General features: G+C 56.3%; 1 protein-coding gene across 1 annotated transcript; it reads right to left on the bottom strand.

Annotated features, from left to right (window-relative positions):
• Positions 1–1,107: 1,107 nt before the first annotated feature.
• Positions 1,108–16,112, bottom strand: RCC2 (regulator of chromosome condensation 2). The gene is made up of 12 exons (XM_054175782.1): positions 15,748–16,112; positions 13,201–13,294; positions 9,466–9,609; positions 9,232–9,363; positions 8,201–8,289; positions 7,815–7,929; positions 5,553–5,719; positions 2,808–2,988; positions 2,601–2,706; positions 2,403–2,475; positions 2,197–2,274; positions 1,108–1,349 (listed from the first exon to the last, which is right to left on the bottom strand). The coding sequence occupies exons 1-12, from the start codon at positions 16,069–16,071 to the stop codon at positions 1,245–1,247; spliced, it is 1,608 nt and encodes a 535-aa protein (XP_054031757.1). The 5' UTR covers positions 16,072–16,112; the 3' UTR covers positions 1,108–1,244.
• Positions 16,113–16,813: the final 701 nt, after the last annotated feature.

Consider the following 16,813-nt stretch of genomic DNA (forward strand, 5'->3'; position numbering starts at 1 on the left):
CCCCCAAAACAATGACTCCCCCCCCCCAACAAACAAAAACCCCCAACCCCCCCTTCTGTGGTTTTCCTTTTCCCCTCTTCCTTTGCACAGCGAAAAACCCCCTGAGGGGCCTGAAAGCTGCACCCACCCCCGGCCCCCGAGCACCCCCAGGCTGGGGGGGAGAGGGGCAAGGATGGTTCCCACTGAGCAATTAACCCTTCAAAACAGCCCTCAAAATCCCCCAGTGTCAACTGAGAACCAAAAGCAAACCAAAAGGGTGGTGTGGAGGCAGAGCCAAGGCTGTGGCTCAAACAAGGCACCTGGTGTCTCCAGCACAGTGCAGAGCGGCGGAGGAGGGGCTTTGGGCTTGATGCCAGGCAAGGGAAGGGGGTCATAATTATCAACAATTAATAATAATCATCCCCTTTCCCCCTCCCCCCACCCCCCCCCAAAATAAAAAAGTCACCTTCAAGCCTGACAGCAGCTTTAGGGCTTCCTCCCCTCCCCTCTTTTTCCCTCCCCACCCCCCCCTCCAAAGCCATACCTGAGATCCCCCCGGGGCGGGCGAGGGCTGCGCTAAAGCGAGGGAGGGGGAGCCCTAAAACGCTGCTTTGGGGGGGGGGAGGGGGGAGGGAGGAGATCCACATCCTGGATTCCCTCTGGGATAAAGGGTTTGGAAGGAAGAGAAAGGGATTTGGAAGGAAAAAGGGGGGGGGACCCCCCCCTTCCCTGAATTACAGGCCTACCCCCCCCCCTATTTCTCCCCCTTCCTCCCCCCCCTCTAAATTATAGCACCCAAAGTGAGGGGGAGGGAGGGGAAAAACTGCTTCCAAACCCAATGGGGAATGTTGAGGAGGGGGTGGAGGGGGCAGGGCAAAAGGATGCTTGGAGCTGCTCTTCAGGCCCCCAGTTTTACCCTGGGGATATTTGTGGGTGGGAAAAGGCGGGGGGAAAGGCTTAGAAAAAAATAAAGTGATGCAGAAAAGTACAAAGAGAGTTAAAATCCTTCCAAATCCACCTCCCCAACCCCCTCCCCCCAGACAAAAAGCCCCCCAGGAAGCCTGGATGTGCCCAAAGCTCCTCCTACGGTTGGGAACTCAACAAAGCCAGGAAAGGGATGGGGGGGGTGGGGGGTAGGGGGGAGTGTAGAAAATAACCTCCCCCACACCCTGAGGCTTTGGGAATGGGAGGAGAGGGAGATTACAAAAACATGGTGGCTGGCTTGGAGAAGCAGGGTCTGGGGGTGGTCCCTGGGGGGGGCCCCCTCAGATGGTGCGGGGGTTGTACTCGGGCAGCTTGCGCAGCTTCTCCTTCTCCGCCTCGCTCTCGTCGCGGGCGATCACCAGGGAGTGAGCGTAGCCCATGGCCACCTGGGGGGCAAGGGGGGACACTGAGGCACAGGGACAGGCTCTGCCTGTGTGATCCCTCACCCCCCCACTCCCAGTTTCACCCAGGACCACGTTTGGGCACCCCCAGAGATTGATGGAGTGGGTTGGGTTGGAAGGGATCAATCCAGCTCCAGGCCTCCTGTCGCCACCTCCCACCAGCCAAGGCTGCTGAAGGCCTCCTCCAGCCTGGCCTTGGACACCTCCAGGCAGGGGGCAACCACAACCTCCCTGGGCAACTTGTTCCAGCGTCTCCCCAGCCCTTACACGGGTGTGATGAGCTCTGTATGGCCTCAGCCACCATAGTTATCTATGGAGTCTGGGGCCCTGTGCCCTCCCCCTGTCACCCCATGGCAGTGATGAGCTGTGTACAACCTCTGCCACTGTATTTATGGGAACAGGCTGCCCAGGGAGGCTGTGGATGGCTGTCCCCTCCCTGGAGGTGTCCAAGGCCAGGCTGGAGGAGGCCTTGAGCAAGCTGTGCTGGTGGGAGGTGTCCCTGCCCATAGCAGGGGAGTTGGAACTGGATGATCCTAAAGGTCCCTTCTAACCCAACCCATTCTGTGACTTTCTGGGGAGGGGTGTCCCCAGGAGCCTTCCCACCAGCAGCCCCTGAGTTGTGTAAGGCCTCAGCCATTGACTTTATTTACAAGGGGGTGGGGAGATTCCCACTTGTCCTTCCAGTGTCCCATGGGCACAGCCTCAGCCACCACAGGGAAACAAGGGGGGTCCCCATGCCCTCCCTCCAGCACCCCATGGGTGTGATGAGTTGTGTGTGGCCTCAGCTGCTGTATTTATTTGAGGGGGGGGTGGGGATTGTTCCCCCACTCACCTGCTCTGTGTAGATCCCATCCAGGGTCTTCACCTCCTGGGCAGCCGTTGAGGATTTTGGTTTGTGGTCCCCGTAGCCCTGCCAGGTACAGGGTGGGGAGGAAAATGCTGTGAGGAGGTGGAGAAGCACCTGGTCCTCCCTGGCTGAGGGGAGGTCTTAAGGGTGCCAAGGGGTTGGGAGGGGGTCCCCCCATAAATCCCTCTTACCAGCTCCCCAAAGGTGGGGGAGGGCCCCCAGCTGATGGTGCTCTCATCTGCCGCCACGATGATGCTGCTCTTCCTGCGGCGAGGTACAGGGCAGGGTGAGCCCATGCCCCCTCCCAAACTGCCCAGCAGGCAGCTGCACCCCCAAGCCCCCCTGAAAGCTGGGGTGTTTAGGCAGGGAGGGGGGGAGCTCGGACTTACCCACAGGCCAGGCTGCGGATCTTCCAGCCGCAGAGGTCCTGCACGGCTTTAGGGTACATGGTGGACTCCCGGGAGGTGTTAGTGGCCCCCCAGAAGAACAAGCCACCTGCAAACCCCAACATCCCCCGTCAAGCTACGGCCAAACAGCCCCACAGCACCCCCCCAGAAGAAGGAGGGGTTTGGTTCCAGCCCCCCCGGGGTGCCCACCCGTCTCGCTGACGGCGAAGGAGCAGGTGTAGCCGGCGTAGATCTGCGCTGCCCCACGGCCGGGGAAGTCGAAGAGCTTCACCAGCCGCGGCACCATCTCGTCCTTCTGCTCGGCGTGGCCCAGCCGCCCGTAGCCGCCGAAGCCCCAGGAGAAGACACGCTTCTGAGAGTCCAGGACCAGCTGGGGAGGGAGAAATCTCTGGTGAGACCCCCCCCCTGGAGCACTGCCTCCAGCTCTGGAGCCTCTGTAGCAAGAGGGAGCTGGAGGGGCTGGAAGGTGTCCAGGGAAGGGCCACGAGGAGGAGCAGAGGGCTGGAGCTGCGCTGCTGTGAGCACAGCCTGAGAGAGTTGGGGCTGCGCAGTCTGGAGAGGAGAAGGCTCTGAGGTGACCTCATTGTGGCCTTCCAGGATCTGCAGGGGGCTCCAGGAAGGCTGAGGAGGGACTGCTCAGGCAGTCTTGAGTCCCATCAGGAAATACACATTCAGAGATTCAGAGTGGTTTGGGTTGCAAAGGACCTCAAGGCTCAGCCAGTTCCAACCCCCCTGCCATGGGCAGGGACACCTCCCACCAGCCCAGCTTGCTCAGGGCCTCATCCAGCCTGGCCTTGAACACCACCAGGGAGGGGACAGCCACAGCCTCCCTGGGCAGCCTGTGCCAGATTCTCCCCACCCTCACTCTGAAGAATTTCTTCCTCATCTCCAGTCTCAAGCTGTCCTCCTCAAGCTATTTATTCTTCAAGATGATAAACTGCCTTTTTATCAGCTGTAAATCCCTCTCCCACCAGGGCAGAGCTGCTCTTTGCCTCTTTTCAGGGCAGTCTGGAGAAGACTCCAAGGAGACCTCATTGTGGCCTTCCAGGATCTGCAGGGGGCTCCAAGAAAGCTGGGGAGGGACTTTTGAGGGTGTCAGGGAGGGATAGGACTGGGGGGCATGGAGCAGAACTAGAAGTGGGGAGATTGAGATTGGATGTGAGGAAGAAGTTCTACATGGTTGGAAGGGACCTCAAGGCTCAGCCAGCTCCAACCCCCTGCCATGGGCAGGGACACCTCACACCGCAGCAGGTTGCTCACAGCCACCTCCAGCCTGGCTGCAAACACCTCCAGGCAGGAGGCTTCCACCAGCTCCCTGGGCAACCTGTGCCAGGCTCTCACCACCCTCCTGGGGAACAACTTCTTCCTCACAGCCAATCTCAATCTCCCCTTTCTAGTTTTGCTCCATCCCCCCCAGTCCTATCCCTCCCTGACACCCTCAGAAGTCCCTCCCCAGCTTTCTTGGAGCCCCCTGCAGATCCTGGAAGGTCACAATGAGGTCTCCTCGGAACCTTCTCCAGCCTGCACAACCCCAACTCTCTCAGTCTGTGCTCACAGTAGTGCAGCTCCAGCCCTCTGCTCCTCCTCCTCCCCCTTGAGCTGGCCAGGGCAGACCCTCCCTCCCTCCTCTGCCTTCTGGCAGCTCGCTGCAGAAGGCGGCAGGGCGAGACAGGGCCGCACCGTGTGGCTGGGGCCGCACCATGTGGCGGGGGCCATACAGTGTGGCTGGGGCCGCACCGAGTGGCTGGGGCCGCACTGTGTGGTTGAGGCTGCACCATGTGGCTGGGGCCGCACCGTGTGGCTGGGGCCGCACCGAGTGGCAGGGGCCGCACCGAGTGGCAGGGGCCATACAGTGTGGCTGGGGCCGCACCGTGTGGTGGGGGCTGCACCGTGTGGCTGGGGCCGTACAGTGTGGCTGGGGCCGCACCGAGTGGTGGGGGCTGCACCGTGTGGCTGGGGCCGTACAGTGTGGCTGGGGCCGCACCGAGTGGCTGGGGCCGCACCGTGTGGTGGGGGCTGCACCGTGTGGCTGGGGCCGTACAGTGTGGCTGGGGCCGCACCGAGTGGCTGGGGCCATACAGTGTGGCTGGGGCCGCACCGTGTGGTGGGGGCCGCACCGTGTGGCTGGGGCCGCACCGAGTGGCTGGGGCCGCACCGTGTGGCTGGGGCCGCACCGAGTGGCTGGGGCCGCACCGTGTGGCTGGGGCCGTACAGTGTGGCTGGGGCCGCACCGTGTGGCTGGGGCCGCACCGAGTGGCTGGGGCCGCACCGTGTGGCTGGGGCCGCACCGAGTGGCTGGGGCCGCACCGAGTGGCTGGGGCCGCACCGTGTGGCTGGGGCCGCACCGAGTGGCTGGGGCCGCACCGTGTGGCTGGGGCCGCACCGAGTGGCTGGGGCCGCACCGTGTGGCTGGGGCCGCACCGAGTGGCTGGGGCCGCACCGTGTGGCTGGGGCCGCACCGAGTGGCTGGGGCCGCACCGTGTGGTTGGGGCTGCACCGTGTGGTTGAGGCTGCACCATGTGGCTGGGGCCGCACTGAGTGGCTGGGGCCGCACCGTGTGGCTGGGGCCGCACCGAGTGGCTGGGGCCGCACCGAGTGGCTGGGGCCGCACCGTGTGGCTGGGGCCGCACCGAGTGGCTGGGGCCGCACCGTGTGGCGGGGGCCGCACCGTGTGGCGGGGGCCGCACCGTGTGGTTGAGGCTGCACCGTGTGGCTGGGGCCATACAGTGTGGCTGGGGCCGCACCGTTTGGCTGGGGCTGCACCGTGTGGCTGGGGCTGCACCGTGTGGCTGGGGCTGCACCGTGTGGCGGGGGCCGCACCGTGTGGCGGGGGCCGCACCGTGTGGCTGAGGCCGCACCGTGTGGCTGGGGCCGTACCGTGTGGCGGGGGCCGTACTGTGTGGCTGGGGCCGCACGGTGTGGCTGGGGCTGTACCGTGTGGTTGGCGCCGCAGGCCACGTCCCGCACCACCACGTTGGGGACGGGCAGGATCTGGCCGTCTTTGGTCTTCTCGATGAAGATGGCGACGCGGCGCGGCACCAGCTCGCAGTCGTACTCGATGCGCTGCGCCCGGGCGATGAACTTCCCGTCCGAGTTGTGCCCTGGGAGGGGAGGGCACAGGAAAATGGCAATGGAGCCCGTATGTCTCCCTCCCCTCCCCACTCCCCACACACTTCTGAACCCCAGGGGAGGTTTAGGCTGGATGTTAGGAGGAAGTTCTATACAGAGAGAGTGATTGCCCTTTGGAATGGGCTGCCGGGGAGGTGGTGGAGTCACCATCACTGGAGGTGTTCAGGAGGAGACTTGATGGGGTGCTTGGTGCCATGGTCTAGTTAATTAGGTGGGTTGGATTGGTTGATAGGTTGGACATGATGATCTATTCTATTCTATTCCATTCCATTCCATTCCATTCCAATTTCCACACTCACTCCATCCAACCCTCCCCCCGTGCCCCACACCACCTCTTGCAACCCCTTTGTGGTTTGCAGACAGTGCTAGAATGGGTTGGGGCTGGAAGGGATCTCTCAAGCTGCCCCAAGGGAGCTTGAGGCTGGAGGTGAGGAGAAAGTTCTTCCCAGAAAGAGCAATTGGCCATTGGGATGTGCTGCCCAGGGAGGTGGTGGAGTCATCATCCCTTGAGGTGTTCAAAAATGGACTGGATGTGGCACTTGGCGCCATGGTTCAGTTGTCAGGAGGTGTTAGGGTCATAGGTTGGACTTGATGATCTCTGAGGTCTTTTCCAACCTGGTTGACTCTATGATGGCCTTGAACACAAGTCCTGGGAGGAGTGGCTGAGGGAGTTGGAGTTTGTTTGGTGTTCAGAAGAGGAGGCTGAGGGCAGAGCTCTGTGACTACCTCAAAGGAAGCTGGAGCCAGGTGGGGGACGATCTCCTCTGTTGGGTGACAGGCTGGACTTGATCTCTTGAGGTCTTTTCCAACCTCATGCTTCTATGATTAAAGATCATCCAGTTCCAACCCCTCTTCCCCACAACCCCCAAACCCACAACCTGCCTACAAAAGGCACAATATTGGAGCAAAGTGGTTTGCCTTTTCTTACACTCCTCAGGGAGACAATTATGGAGTGGTTTGGGTTGGAAGGGATCTTAAAGCTCATCCAGTTCCAATCCCCTGCCTCAGCTGAGGTCATTTACCCCCAAACCCACAACCTGCCCACAGAAGGCACAATATTGGAGCAAAGTGGTTTATAGTTTCTTACACTCCTCAGGGAGACAATTAGGGAATGGTTTGGGTTGGAAGGGATCACCCAGTTCCAACCCTCCTGCCATGTTCAGGGACACCTTCCACCAGCTCAAGTTGCTCAAGGCCTCATCCAACCTGGCCTTGAACACCTCCAAGGAGGGAGAATCCACAGCCTCCCTGGGCAACCTGCTCCAGTGTCTGCAGCCTGTTGCAGCTCTTGTTGCTGTAGTGGTCAAGGGCCAGCTGCCCAGATCATAGAATCATAGAGCTGCTGAGGCTGGAAGACAGCTGTGAGCTCATCAAATCCAACCACTCACCTGGAGCTCAAAGTCCCACCACTCCTGCCAAGCACTGCACTAAACCAGGGCCCTCAGCATCACATTCACACCTCTTTCAAAACACCTCCAGGGATGGGGACTCCACCACCTACCTGGGCAGCCTGGGACAGTGCCTGAGAACCCCTCCTGTGAAACAGTTTCTTCTCATGTCCAACCTAAACCTCCCCTGGGGCAACTTGAGGACACTTGTTCTCATCCTATCAATTGCCCCTTGGGAGAAGAGACCAACCCCTGCACCTGGTTCCAGCCTCCTTTCAGGGAGTTGTAGAGAGCCAGGAGGTCTCCCCTCAGCCTCCTCCTTCAGGCTCAATAACCCCAGGTCCCTCAGCTGCTACTCCCCAGCCCTGTTCTCCAGGCCCTTCCCCAGCTTTGCTGCCCTTCTCTGGACCTGCTCCAGCCCCTCAATGTCCTTGGAGTGAGAAGGCCAAAACTGAACCCAGAACTGAAGTGCTGAGTACAGGGGGACAATCCCTGCCCTCTTGCTGACCCAGGCCTGGATGCTGATGGTCTTTTGGCCACCTGGGCACATTACTGACTCATCTTCAGCAATCACCACCCCCAGATGGAGCAACTGAAGCAGTAGACTTCCTCCCTTCCCTCTCCCAACCCCACAATAGCTCCAAAACGGCATCGCATCAGCCCAAACCCAGCTCCATACCCAGCTGCCCATACTCCGGGCACCCAAAGGAGTAGAGGTTGCCTTTGCAATCCATGATCATGCTGAACTCAGCCCCACAGGCCAGTTTGGTGATGGGCTGCCCGTTGTACATGATCTGCAGGAGAAAATGGGGCAAAAAATGAGAAAAAAGCTAACCTCCCCCACCCTGAATTTCCCAGGGGGAACCCCCCAAAATCTTCCAGCCCGGGGCTTTCACTTCCTCTGTGCATTGATTTGCATCCCAGCTGCACAGGAGGCAGCCTCCCTGGGGGGGTTGTGCTGTCCTGAAGGGGTTTGGGCTCTGCTAAGGTGTATTTTTAGTGAGAAAAGGACCCCCAATTGCTGGTTTTTTCCCCCCCAGAAGCCCTGAGAAGGAGCAGTGATACCTGCGTGGGGCTGGGCACGGCGTCCGTCTGGTTCCCCAGCCCCAGCTGCCCCATTTTGTTCTCCCCGAAGGCAAACACGGAGCCGCTCTCTGCACGACCGAAACAAGAACATAGCACTGTGACAGGCTGGAGGGGTGGGCACAAGCCAACCCCAGGAGGTTCAACAAGACCAACAGCAGGGTCCTGCAGCTGGGTGGAGGCAATGCCAGGCACAACTCCAGGCTGGGCAGGGACTGGCTGGAAAGCAGCCCTGAGGAGAGAGCCTTGGGGGTGCTGGGGGAGGAGAAGCTCACCAGGAGCTCTCAGAGTGCACTTGCAGCCCAGAAAGCCAAGCAGAGCCTGGGCTGCAGCAAGAGAAGTGTGGCCAGCAGGGCAAGGGAGGGGATTCTCCCCCTCTGCTCAGCTCTGGGGAGACCCCACCTGGAGTACTGCCTCCAGTTCTGGAGCCCCTATTACAAGAAGGATATGGATGTGCTGGAAGGTGTCCAGAGAAGGGCCACGAGGATGAGCAGAGGGCTGGAGCTGCTCTGCTATGAGGACAGACTGAGGGAGCTGGGGCTGTTCAGTCTGGAGAAGAGAAGGCTCTGAGGTGACCTCATTGTGGCCTTCCAGGATCTGCAGGGGGCTACAAGAAGGCTGGGGAGGGACTGCTCAGGATCTCAGGGAGTGATAGGACTAGGGCGAATGGAATGAAGCTGGAGGTGGGGAGATTCAGGTTGGAGGTGAGGAGGAAGTTCTTCCCCATGAGAGTGGTGAAGCCCTGGAATGGGTTGTCCAGGGAGGTGGTTGGGGCCCCGTCCCTGGAGGTGTTTAAGCCAGGCTGGATGAGGCTCTGGGCAGCCTGATCTAGTGTGGGGTGTCCCAGCCCATGGCAGGGGGGTTGGAACTAGATGATCCTTGTGGTCCCTTCCAACCCTGACTGATACTATGATACTATTGGGGGGGGAGGGGCAAACTGAGCTGATTGCAGCCAATTTGCCTCCCCCAAATGAGATGTTTCTAACACCTCCCCACCCCACCCCCCCCAATACCTGTCAGTGCCAGGGTATGGTTCCTCCCACAAGCTGCCAGCACGATGGCTTCGCTCCCCAGCACCTCGATCAGCTTGGGGGCCTCCACGCGCTTCGTGTCCCCATGGCCCAACTGCCCCTTTTCGTTGCGACCTGACCCAAAACCATTGTTTTTTGCAGCAAAACTGGAAGGGTTGATTTGTGTTTTTGGGGGGGGGAGGGATTTGGAATGTAGGGGTTTGCCCCCAAGCTCACCCCAGCTCCAGAGCTTGCCCTCGGCGGTGATGAGGAGGCTGTGAGCGGCGCAGGGACCCGACACCACGCTCCTCACCTGGATACCTGAGAGACAGCCGTACCTGTGTGGTCCCCACAAGTTCTGGCCCAGATTTCGATAGGCAACTGGAACAATGAGGAGTCAAAATGTTAATTAAGCAAGAAAATTAATTAGACTAGCAAGCCAGGGAAACAAAAAGGATCAAAACCAAAAGGGATTCCAACGTTTCGTCTCGGAGGGCTTTGCTTGGGAGGTTTGGTGCATCCCCAAAGTCTGGCCCAAATGGTACTGCTGGAGAGGAAGCTCTCAAAATGATTCATTAATAAGAGTGCTAATTAAATATTAATGAATTAGAAACAAGTTGGGGGAGGGGGGGAAAGTCATGGGATGGGAAGGTATAGAGAATAAAGAGTGTGTTTATTTTGCACAGCAGGAGAACCAGGTTACGACCTGGAGGGGTTTGGCCCAGATTGGGCCACTGTTAAAAGAAACCCAACCAACCAACCAGAACCTTGAAACTGTTAATTAATAAAACTAGTCATTAAATATTAATGAGTTAAAAGCAGCAGGGAGGATATTAATGGCATAGAAAGGTATGGGAGAAATAAACTGTTTGTTTGTTTTGCTCTGCAGAGGGACCAGCACGACCCACAAAGCAGATTGCAGCCCCAAGCTGTGGCCCAGATTGTGCAGCTGTGGAAAGTAAAGCAAACACAACCTTGGACATAGTCATTAATAAAAATAGTAATTAAGTGTTAATGCATTAAAAGTAAGCAGGAGAAAATAATGGGACAGGGAGGCATTAAAAAAGAAACACCTTGCTTATGCTGGGCTGCAGGAGAGCCAGCACCTCCCCCCGCCCCCCAAGACTGCAAGCCCAAATTGTGGCCTAGGTGATGCAAGTGGGAGGGGGGAAAAAAACAGCCTTCAAAATGATTAGTTAATAAAACTATTAATTAAATATTAATGAGCAGAGAAAAAAAAATATGAAGGACATTAAAGCCAGGAAAAAAACAACACACAAAGAAGCAGGGAAAAAAAGTGGAAGGTAAAAAGGAAACTGCAAAGAAGATCTGCTGGGTAGGTGTGTGTGTGGGGGTATCCCAAATGACACATCTGGGAAGAACCCCCTGCAAATGATTAATTAATTAAAAATCATAATTAACTATTCATGCATGAAAAAATAGCTGGTGAGGAAAGAAGGGCACAGAAAGGCAGAGAAAAGAAGCAGCATGGTTAGCTTGCTCTGCAGGGGCACCTGCAGCCCAGATTTAGGCCCCCAAGTTTTGGCCCAGATTGTGCCACTGGAAGAAAAAGTAACCTAAGAAATATTAATTAATAAAAAGTATTAAACATTAATGAATTAAAGTCAGCAGGAAGAATATTAATGGGATTGAAAGGTATAAAGAAATAGACAGTTTATTTTGCTCTGCAGGTGAACAGGTGGCACTTCCATTTCAGTTTGGGACCCCAAGTTTTGGCCCAGATTGTGCCACTGTAAGCAAAAAAATAACCTTAAAAATATTAATTAATAAAAAATATGAAGTTTTAATAAATTAAAGTCAGCAGGAAGAATATTAATGGGATAGAAAGGTTTAAAGAAATAAATAGTTTGTTTCTTTTGCAGGAGAAACAGTGGCACCTTCACCCCAGGTTGGGACCCAAAGTTTTGGCCCAGATTGTGCCAGTGTGAGCAAAAAAATAACCTTTAAAAATATTAATTAATTAAAAATATTAAGTATTAATGAACTAAAGTCAGCAGGAAGAATATTAATGGGATAGAAAGGTTTAAAGAAATAAATAGTTTGTTTCTTTTGCTCTGCAGGAGAAGCAGTAGCAACTTCACCCCAGATTGGGAGCCCAAGTTTTGGCCCAGATTGTGCCACTGTAAGCAAACAAATAACCTTAAAAACATTAATTAATAAAAAATATGAAGTTTTAATAAATTAAAGTCAGCAGGAAGAGTATTAATGGGATTGAAAGGTATAAAGACATAAATAGTTAGTTTCTTTTGCTCTGCAGGATAGCCAGTGGCAACTTCACCCCAGATTGGGAGCCCAAGTTTTGGCCCAGATTGTGCCAGTGTGAGCAAAAAAAAAAACCCTTAAAAATATTAATTAATTAAAAATATTAAGTACTAATGAATTAAAAGTCAGCAGGAAGAATATTAATGGGATTGAAAGGTATAAAGACATAAATAGTTAGTTTCTTTTGCTCTGCAGGACAGCCAGTGGCAACTTCACCCCAGATTGGGACCCCAAGCTTTGGCCCAGATTGTGCCACTGTAAGAAAAGAAATAACCTTAAAAATACTAATTAATAAAAAATATGAAGTATTAATGAACTAAAGTCAGCAGGAAGAATATTAATGGGATAGAAAGGTTTAAAGAAATAAATAGTTTGTTTCTTTTGCAGGACAAGCAGTAGCAACTTCACCCCAGATTGGGACCCCAAGTTTTGGCCCAGATTATGCCACTGTAAGCAAAAAATTAACCTTAAAAATATTAATTAATAAAGAATATGAAGTATTAATGAATTAAAGTCAGCAGGAAGAATATTAATGGAATAGAAAGGTATAAAGAAATAAACAGTTTCTTTTTCTCTGCAGGAGAACCCAGTGGCACCTTCACCTCAGGTTGCAAGCCCAAGTTTTGGCCCAGATTATGCCACTGGAAGCAGAAACCAAAACAACCTTGAAAAATTAATGAAAATATTAATTAAATATCAATTAAAGGAAAAAAAAATCTAAGCCAAATCCAATGGATTCAAATCATTTCATTGCAAAGGGAGGATTCAAATCATTTCATTGCAAAGGGATTTGCTGTGCTCTGGTGCAGCCCAAGGGCTGGAGGAGATGATACCAAGGTTAAAAAAAAAAGCCCTCAGACTCTAAATTATTAATTAATAAAAATAATTATCAGATACTAATACATAAAAAAAAAACAAGCAGAGAAAAATATGAATGGAACAGAAAGCTATATAAAAACCAAACCCCAACACTGTGCTTATTCTGCTTTCCAATGTACCCCAAATGCCAACCCCCCAAGTTGTGGCCACTGCAGAATAAAAGGGGGGGCGGGGGGAAAACCACCCTCAAAAATACTAATTAATAAAAATATTCATTAAATATCAATGCATAAAAATCAGCAGAAACCCTGACACAACACAGAGGCACAAAGGAGAAGCAGTGTGCTTGTTTGGCCTTGCAGGAGGCCAGGTGCCCCCCAAGTTCTGCCTCAGAGGACGACGTGCAGCTCTCAACCCCCCCTCCTTGCAACTCCCAAATTATTAATTATTAAGAACTAGTTAATTATTAATGCATGAAAAATAAGCAGAGAAAGGGAATGAAATATCAAGGCACCAAAGAAAACCCCAGCAGCAGCAGCAGCAGGTTTCTTTTGCTCTTTAGGAGACCCAGCACAGCCTCAATTCTGGCTGAGACTGTGCTGTGCAACTCTTAGCTCCTCTCCACAGTCATTAATTCCTAAGATTAATTAAGTATCAATGCCTCAAGAAGCAGCAAACACTAATTAAAGGCATAAAGGGGAAGCAGGATGCTTCAGTTTGCTTTGCAGAAGGGCCCAGCACCCCCTGAGCCGGGGCCCAGGTGGAGATGCAACTGGAACTCCTCCTCACGTTAATTAATAACAATTAGCAACGCTGATTATTAATCATTAAGCCCCCAAACGGTTAATGAGCAGAGGCCCAGGCCCTCACCTTGCTGCTTAGGCACTTCTTTGCGGCCAATCAGGTCCCAGTTGGTGGCCCCGAAGATGAGGAGCTGCCCCCGGGCCCTGGAGCCCTCCAGCTTCTGCAAGGAGAGGGAACATCAGGGACATGGGGACAGGGGGGGACACAGAGCATGGGGAGGCACTGGGACCTGGTAGGGGAACAAGGGGGATAGCAGGGACTTCAGGAGCTTGGGGACACTGGGGATTGGGGACATGAGGTCATCATCAAGGGCATGGGGAATGGGGGTGACACTCGTGACATGGGGGACATGAGAGGGACATGGGGACAAGGGGGGACACAGAGCATGGGGAGGCACTGGGGACATCTGGCACCTTGTAGGGGGGACATGGACTTCAGGGGACATTGGGGATGTGGGGATTGAGAACATCATCAAGGGCATGGGGAATGTGGGGGACACTCATGACATGGGGGATATGAGGGGACATGGATGTCATGAGATCATGTGGCTGACATTAGGAATGTAGGGGACACCAGTGACATGGGGACAGGGGGGACATGAGCGAGCATGGGGAGGCACAGGGGACATCTGGGACCTGGTAGGGGGGACATGGGGGATAGCAGGGACTTCAGGGGACATTGGGGATGTGGGGCTGAGGACATCATCGAGGGCATGGGGAATGTGGGGGACACTTGTGACATGGGGGACATTTGGGATGTGGGGGACATTCTGTGGGGGACATGAGGGGGACATGGGTACATGTACATGAGATCACAAGGCTGGCATTAGGCATGTAGGGGACACCAGGGGACGTTGGAGAGAGGAGACAGCAGGGAGTCATGGTGGGGCATGGGGGATGTGAGGGACATCAGGGATGTGGGGGGACACTGGGAACATAGAGGACATTAGGGACACTGGGGACAGGGAGACCTGAGGGACATGGGGGGACACAGAGGCCATGGAGAACACTGAGGATGTAGGGGACGTGTGCCACAGGGTGTGCAGGACATCAGGGGTGTGGGGGGGACAGGGGATGTAGGGGATCTAATCAGGGACATGGGGGACATCAGGGATGTGGGGGACATGGAGGACAGTAGGGATGAGGGCAAAACCAGGGGCATGGGGGACATGAGGGACACTGGGGGTGTGGAGGCCATCAGGGGGCAGGGGCATGGGGGATGTAGGAGGTTACTGGGGACATAGGGGACATGAGGGATGTGGGGGATGTGGAGGACATGAGGCACATCAGGGATGTGGGGGACACTGGGGACATGGGGGACATCAGGGGTACAGGGGCTGTGGGGGACATCCAGGACCTGCAGCCCATTTTTCAGCACCACCTCATCCAACTGATGAGGACAGGAAGAGGCTCAAGGGGGGGCACTAAGGGGTGATATGGGGGAGCACTGGGGGTGTGCAACGTGGGGGGTCAGTGAGGGAGGCAATTCTGGGGAGCACCTTGGGGGCTGTAACAGGAGGGGGTGCAGTATGGGGGTGAAAGGAGGTGGTGCCTTTAGGGGTGCACTGGAGAAAGCAATAAAGGGGGGGCAGGGCTGGGGGTACAGTGTGGGGGTGTACTGGGGTGTTAGGTGGGGTGCAAGGTGAGCTGCACTTGGGGTGCAATGGAGAATACATTTGGGGATGCACTGGAGGGGTGTCAAGCAGGACCAGTTAGGGGGGTGCAAAGGGAGGGTGCAAAGCAGAGGGTGAAAAGAGGGTTCAGTGTGGGGGTGCAAAGGGGTGGGGGTGCAAAAAGGGTTCAAACATGGGGATGCAAAGGGGGGGGGTGCAAAGGGTGTTCAATAGGGGAGAGCAGAAGGGGAGGGGTGCAAAGGGGTTCACTGTGGGGCTGTAAAGGGGGTTCAAATCTGGGGATGCAAGGAGGAGCTTGCAAAGGGTGTTCAGTGGGGGAGTGGGAAAAGGGGGGATGCAAAGGGAGGCTGCAGAGGTGGGGGTGCAAAAGGGGTTCAATGTGGGGGTGCAAAAGGCGTTTAATGTGGGGGTGCAAAAGGCGTTCAATGTGGGGGTGCAAAGTGGGGTGCAAGGGAAGGGTGCAAAAGGTGTTCAAGGTGGGGGTTCAATGTGGGGTGCAAGTGAGGGGTACAAAAGGGATTCAAGGTGGGGGTTCAATGTGGGGTGCCAAGTGAGGGGTACAAAAGGGGTTCAAGGTGGGGGTTCAATGTGGGGTGTAAGGGAGGGGTGCAAAAGGGGTTCAAGGTGGGGGTTCAATGTGGGGTGCAAGTGAGGGGTACAAAAGGGATTCAACGTGGGGGTGCAAGGGAGAGGTGCAAAAAGGGTTCAATGTGGGGGTGCAAAAGGGAGTGCAAAGGGGGGTGCAAAAGGGGTTCAACATGGGGGGGCAAAAGGGGGTGCAAAGGGGATTCAACGTGGGGGTGCAAAAGGGGGGCTGTGAAGGGGGGGTGGAAAGGGGCGAACGCAAGGAGGGGACTGCAGAAGGTGTTGGGTGGGGGAGCGCGGAAGGAGGGGATGCCAAGGGCGGCTCCAGCGGTGGGGGTGCCGAGGGGCTCGGCTGTGGGGGTGCAAGGGGGGAGCCGAAGGGGGTGGCCGCTCACGATGCGCTCCTTGCTGTGCTCGGGCTCGCAGATCACGACGCTCTGGCCCCTCGCCGCTCCTCCTGCGGCCCCTCCGGCCGCGGCCCCCCCGGGCCTCCCGGGCCTCCTCCCGCCGGGGCTGCCGTCCCGCGGCCTCCGCTCCCGGGGCGCCTCCTCATCGCTGCTGCCGCCGCTGCTGCCGCCTCCTCCTCCCGCTCCGCGCTCCGGCCGCGGCCTCCTCCTCCCTCCTCCCGCCGCCGGGCCCGGCCGCCTCCTCGCCGCCGCCGCCGCCCCGTTCCCCGGGCCCGGTTCCCAGGGCGGCCCCGCCGCCTTCCTCCGGGGCATGGCGCCTGCCGCGGGGCGGGCCCGGCCGTCACACACCGGCGGGGCTGCGGCCGGGCCCCCCCGCCACACACAAAGGCCTGGGGGTGAGGGGGGAAGCGGCCCCCCCCCGGCGACGGAAGGTTGATGGGGGAAGGGGGGGGGCTGGGGAAAGGGGTCGGCGAAAAGGGAGGGGGGAAAGGGGGGGGTCAGGAAAGGGGGAGTCAAAAGGGGAGGGGGTGAAAAGTGGGGGGGTCGAGAGGGGGATCGGGAAAGGGGGAGTCAAAAGGGTCAACTGCAAAGGGGGAGGTTAAAGAGAGGGGGTTAGGAAGGGGGGTGCCAAGGAGCGACTTGAGAAGGGGGGGTCAGGAAAGGGGGGTTCAGAAAAGGGGGGGTCAGAAGGATCAACTGCAAAGGGAGGGTTAAAAGGGGGAGTTAGGACGGGGGGGTGCCAAGGAGCGACTTGAGAAGGGGGGGTCAGGAAAGGGGGGTTCAGAAGTTGGGGGGTCGAAAAGGGGATCGGGAAAAGGGGGGGGGGGCAAAGGGATCGGCTGCAAAGGGGGAGGTTAAAAGAGAGGGGTAGGAAGGGGGGGTGCCAAGGAGCGACTTGAGAAAGGGGGGGTCAGAAAAGGGGGGGTCAGAAGGATCAACTGCAAAGGGGGGGTTAAAAGGGGGAGTTAGGACGGGGGGGTGCCAAGGAGCGACTTGAGAAGGGGGGGTCAGGAAAGGGGGGTTCAGAAGTTGGGGGGGTCGAAAAGGGGGATCG

The sequence above is a fragment of the Dryobates pubescens genome, chromosome 33 (genome assembly GCF_014839835.1).
Source record: "Dryobates pubescens isolate bDryPub1 chromosome 33, bDryPub1.pri, whole genome shotgun sequence".
Taxonomy (NCBI): domain Eukaryota; kingdom Metazoa; phylum Chordata; class Aves; order Piciformes; family Picidae; genus Dryobates; species Dryobates pubescens.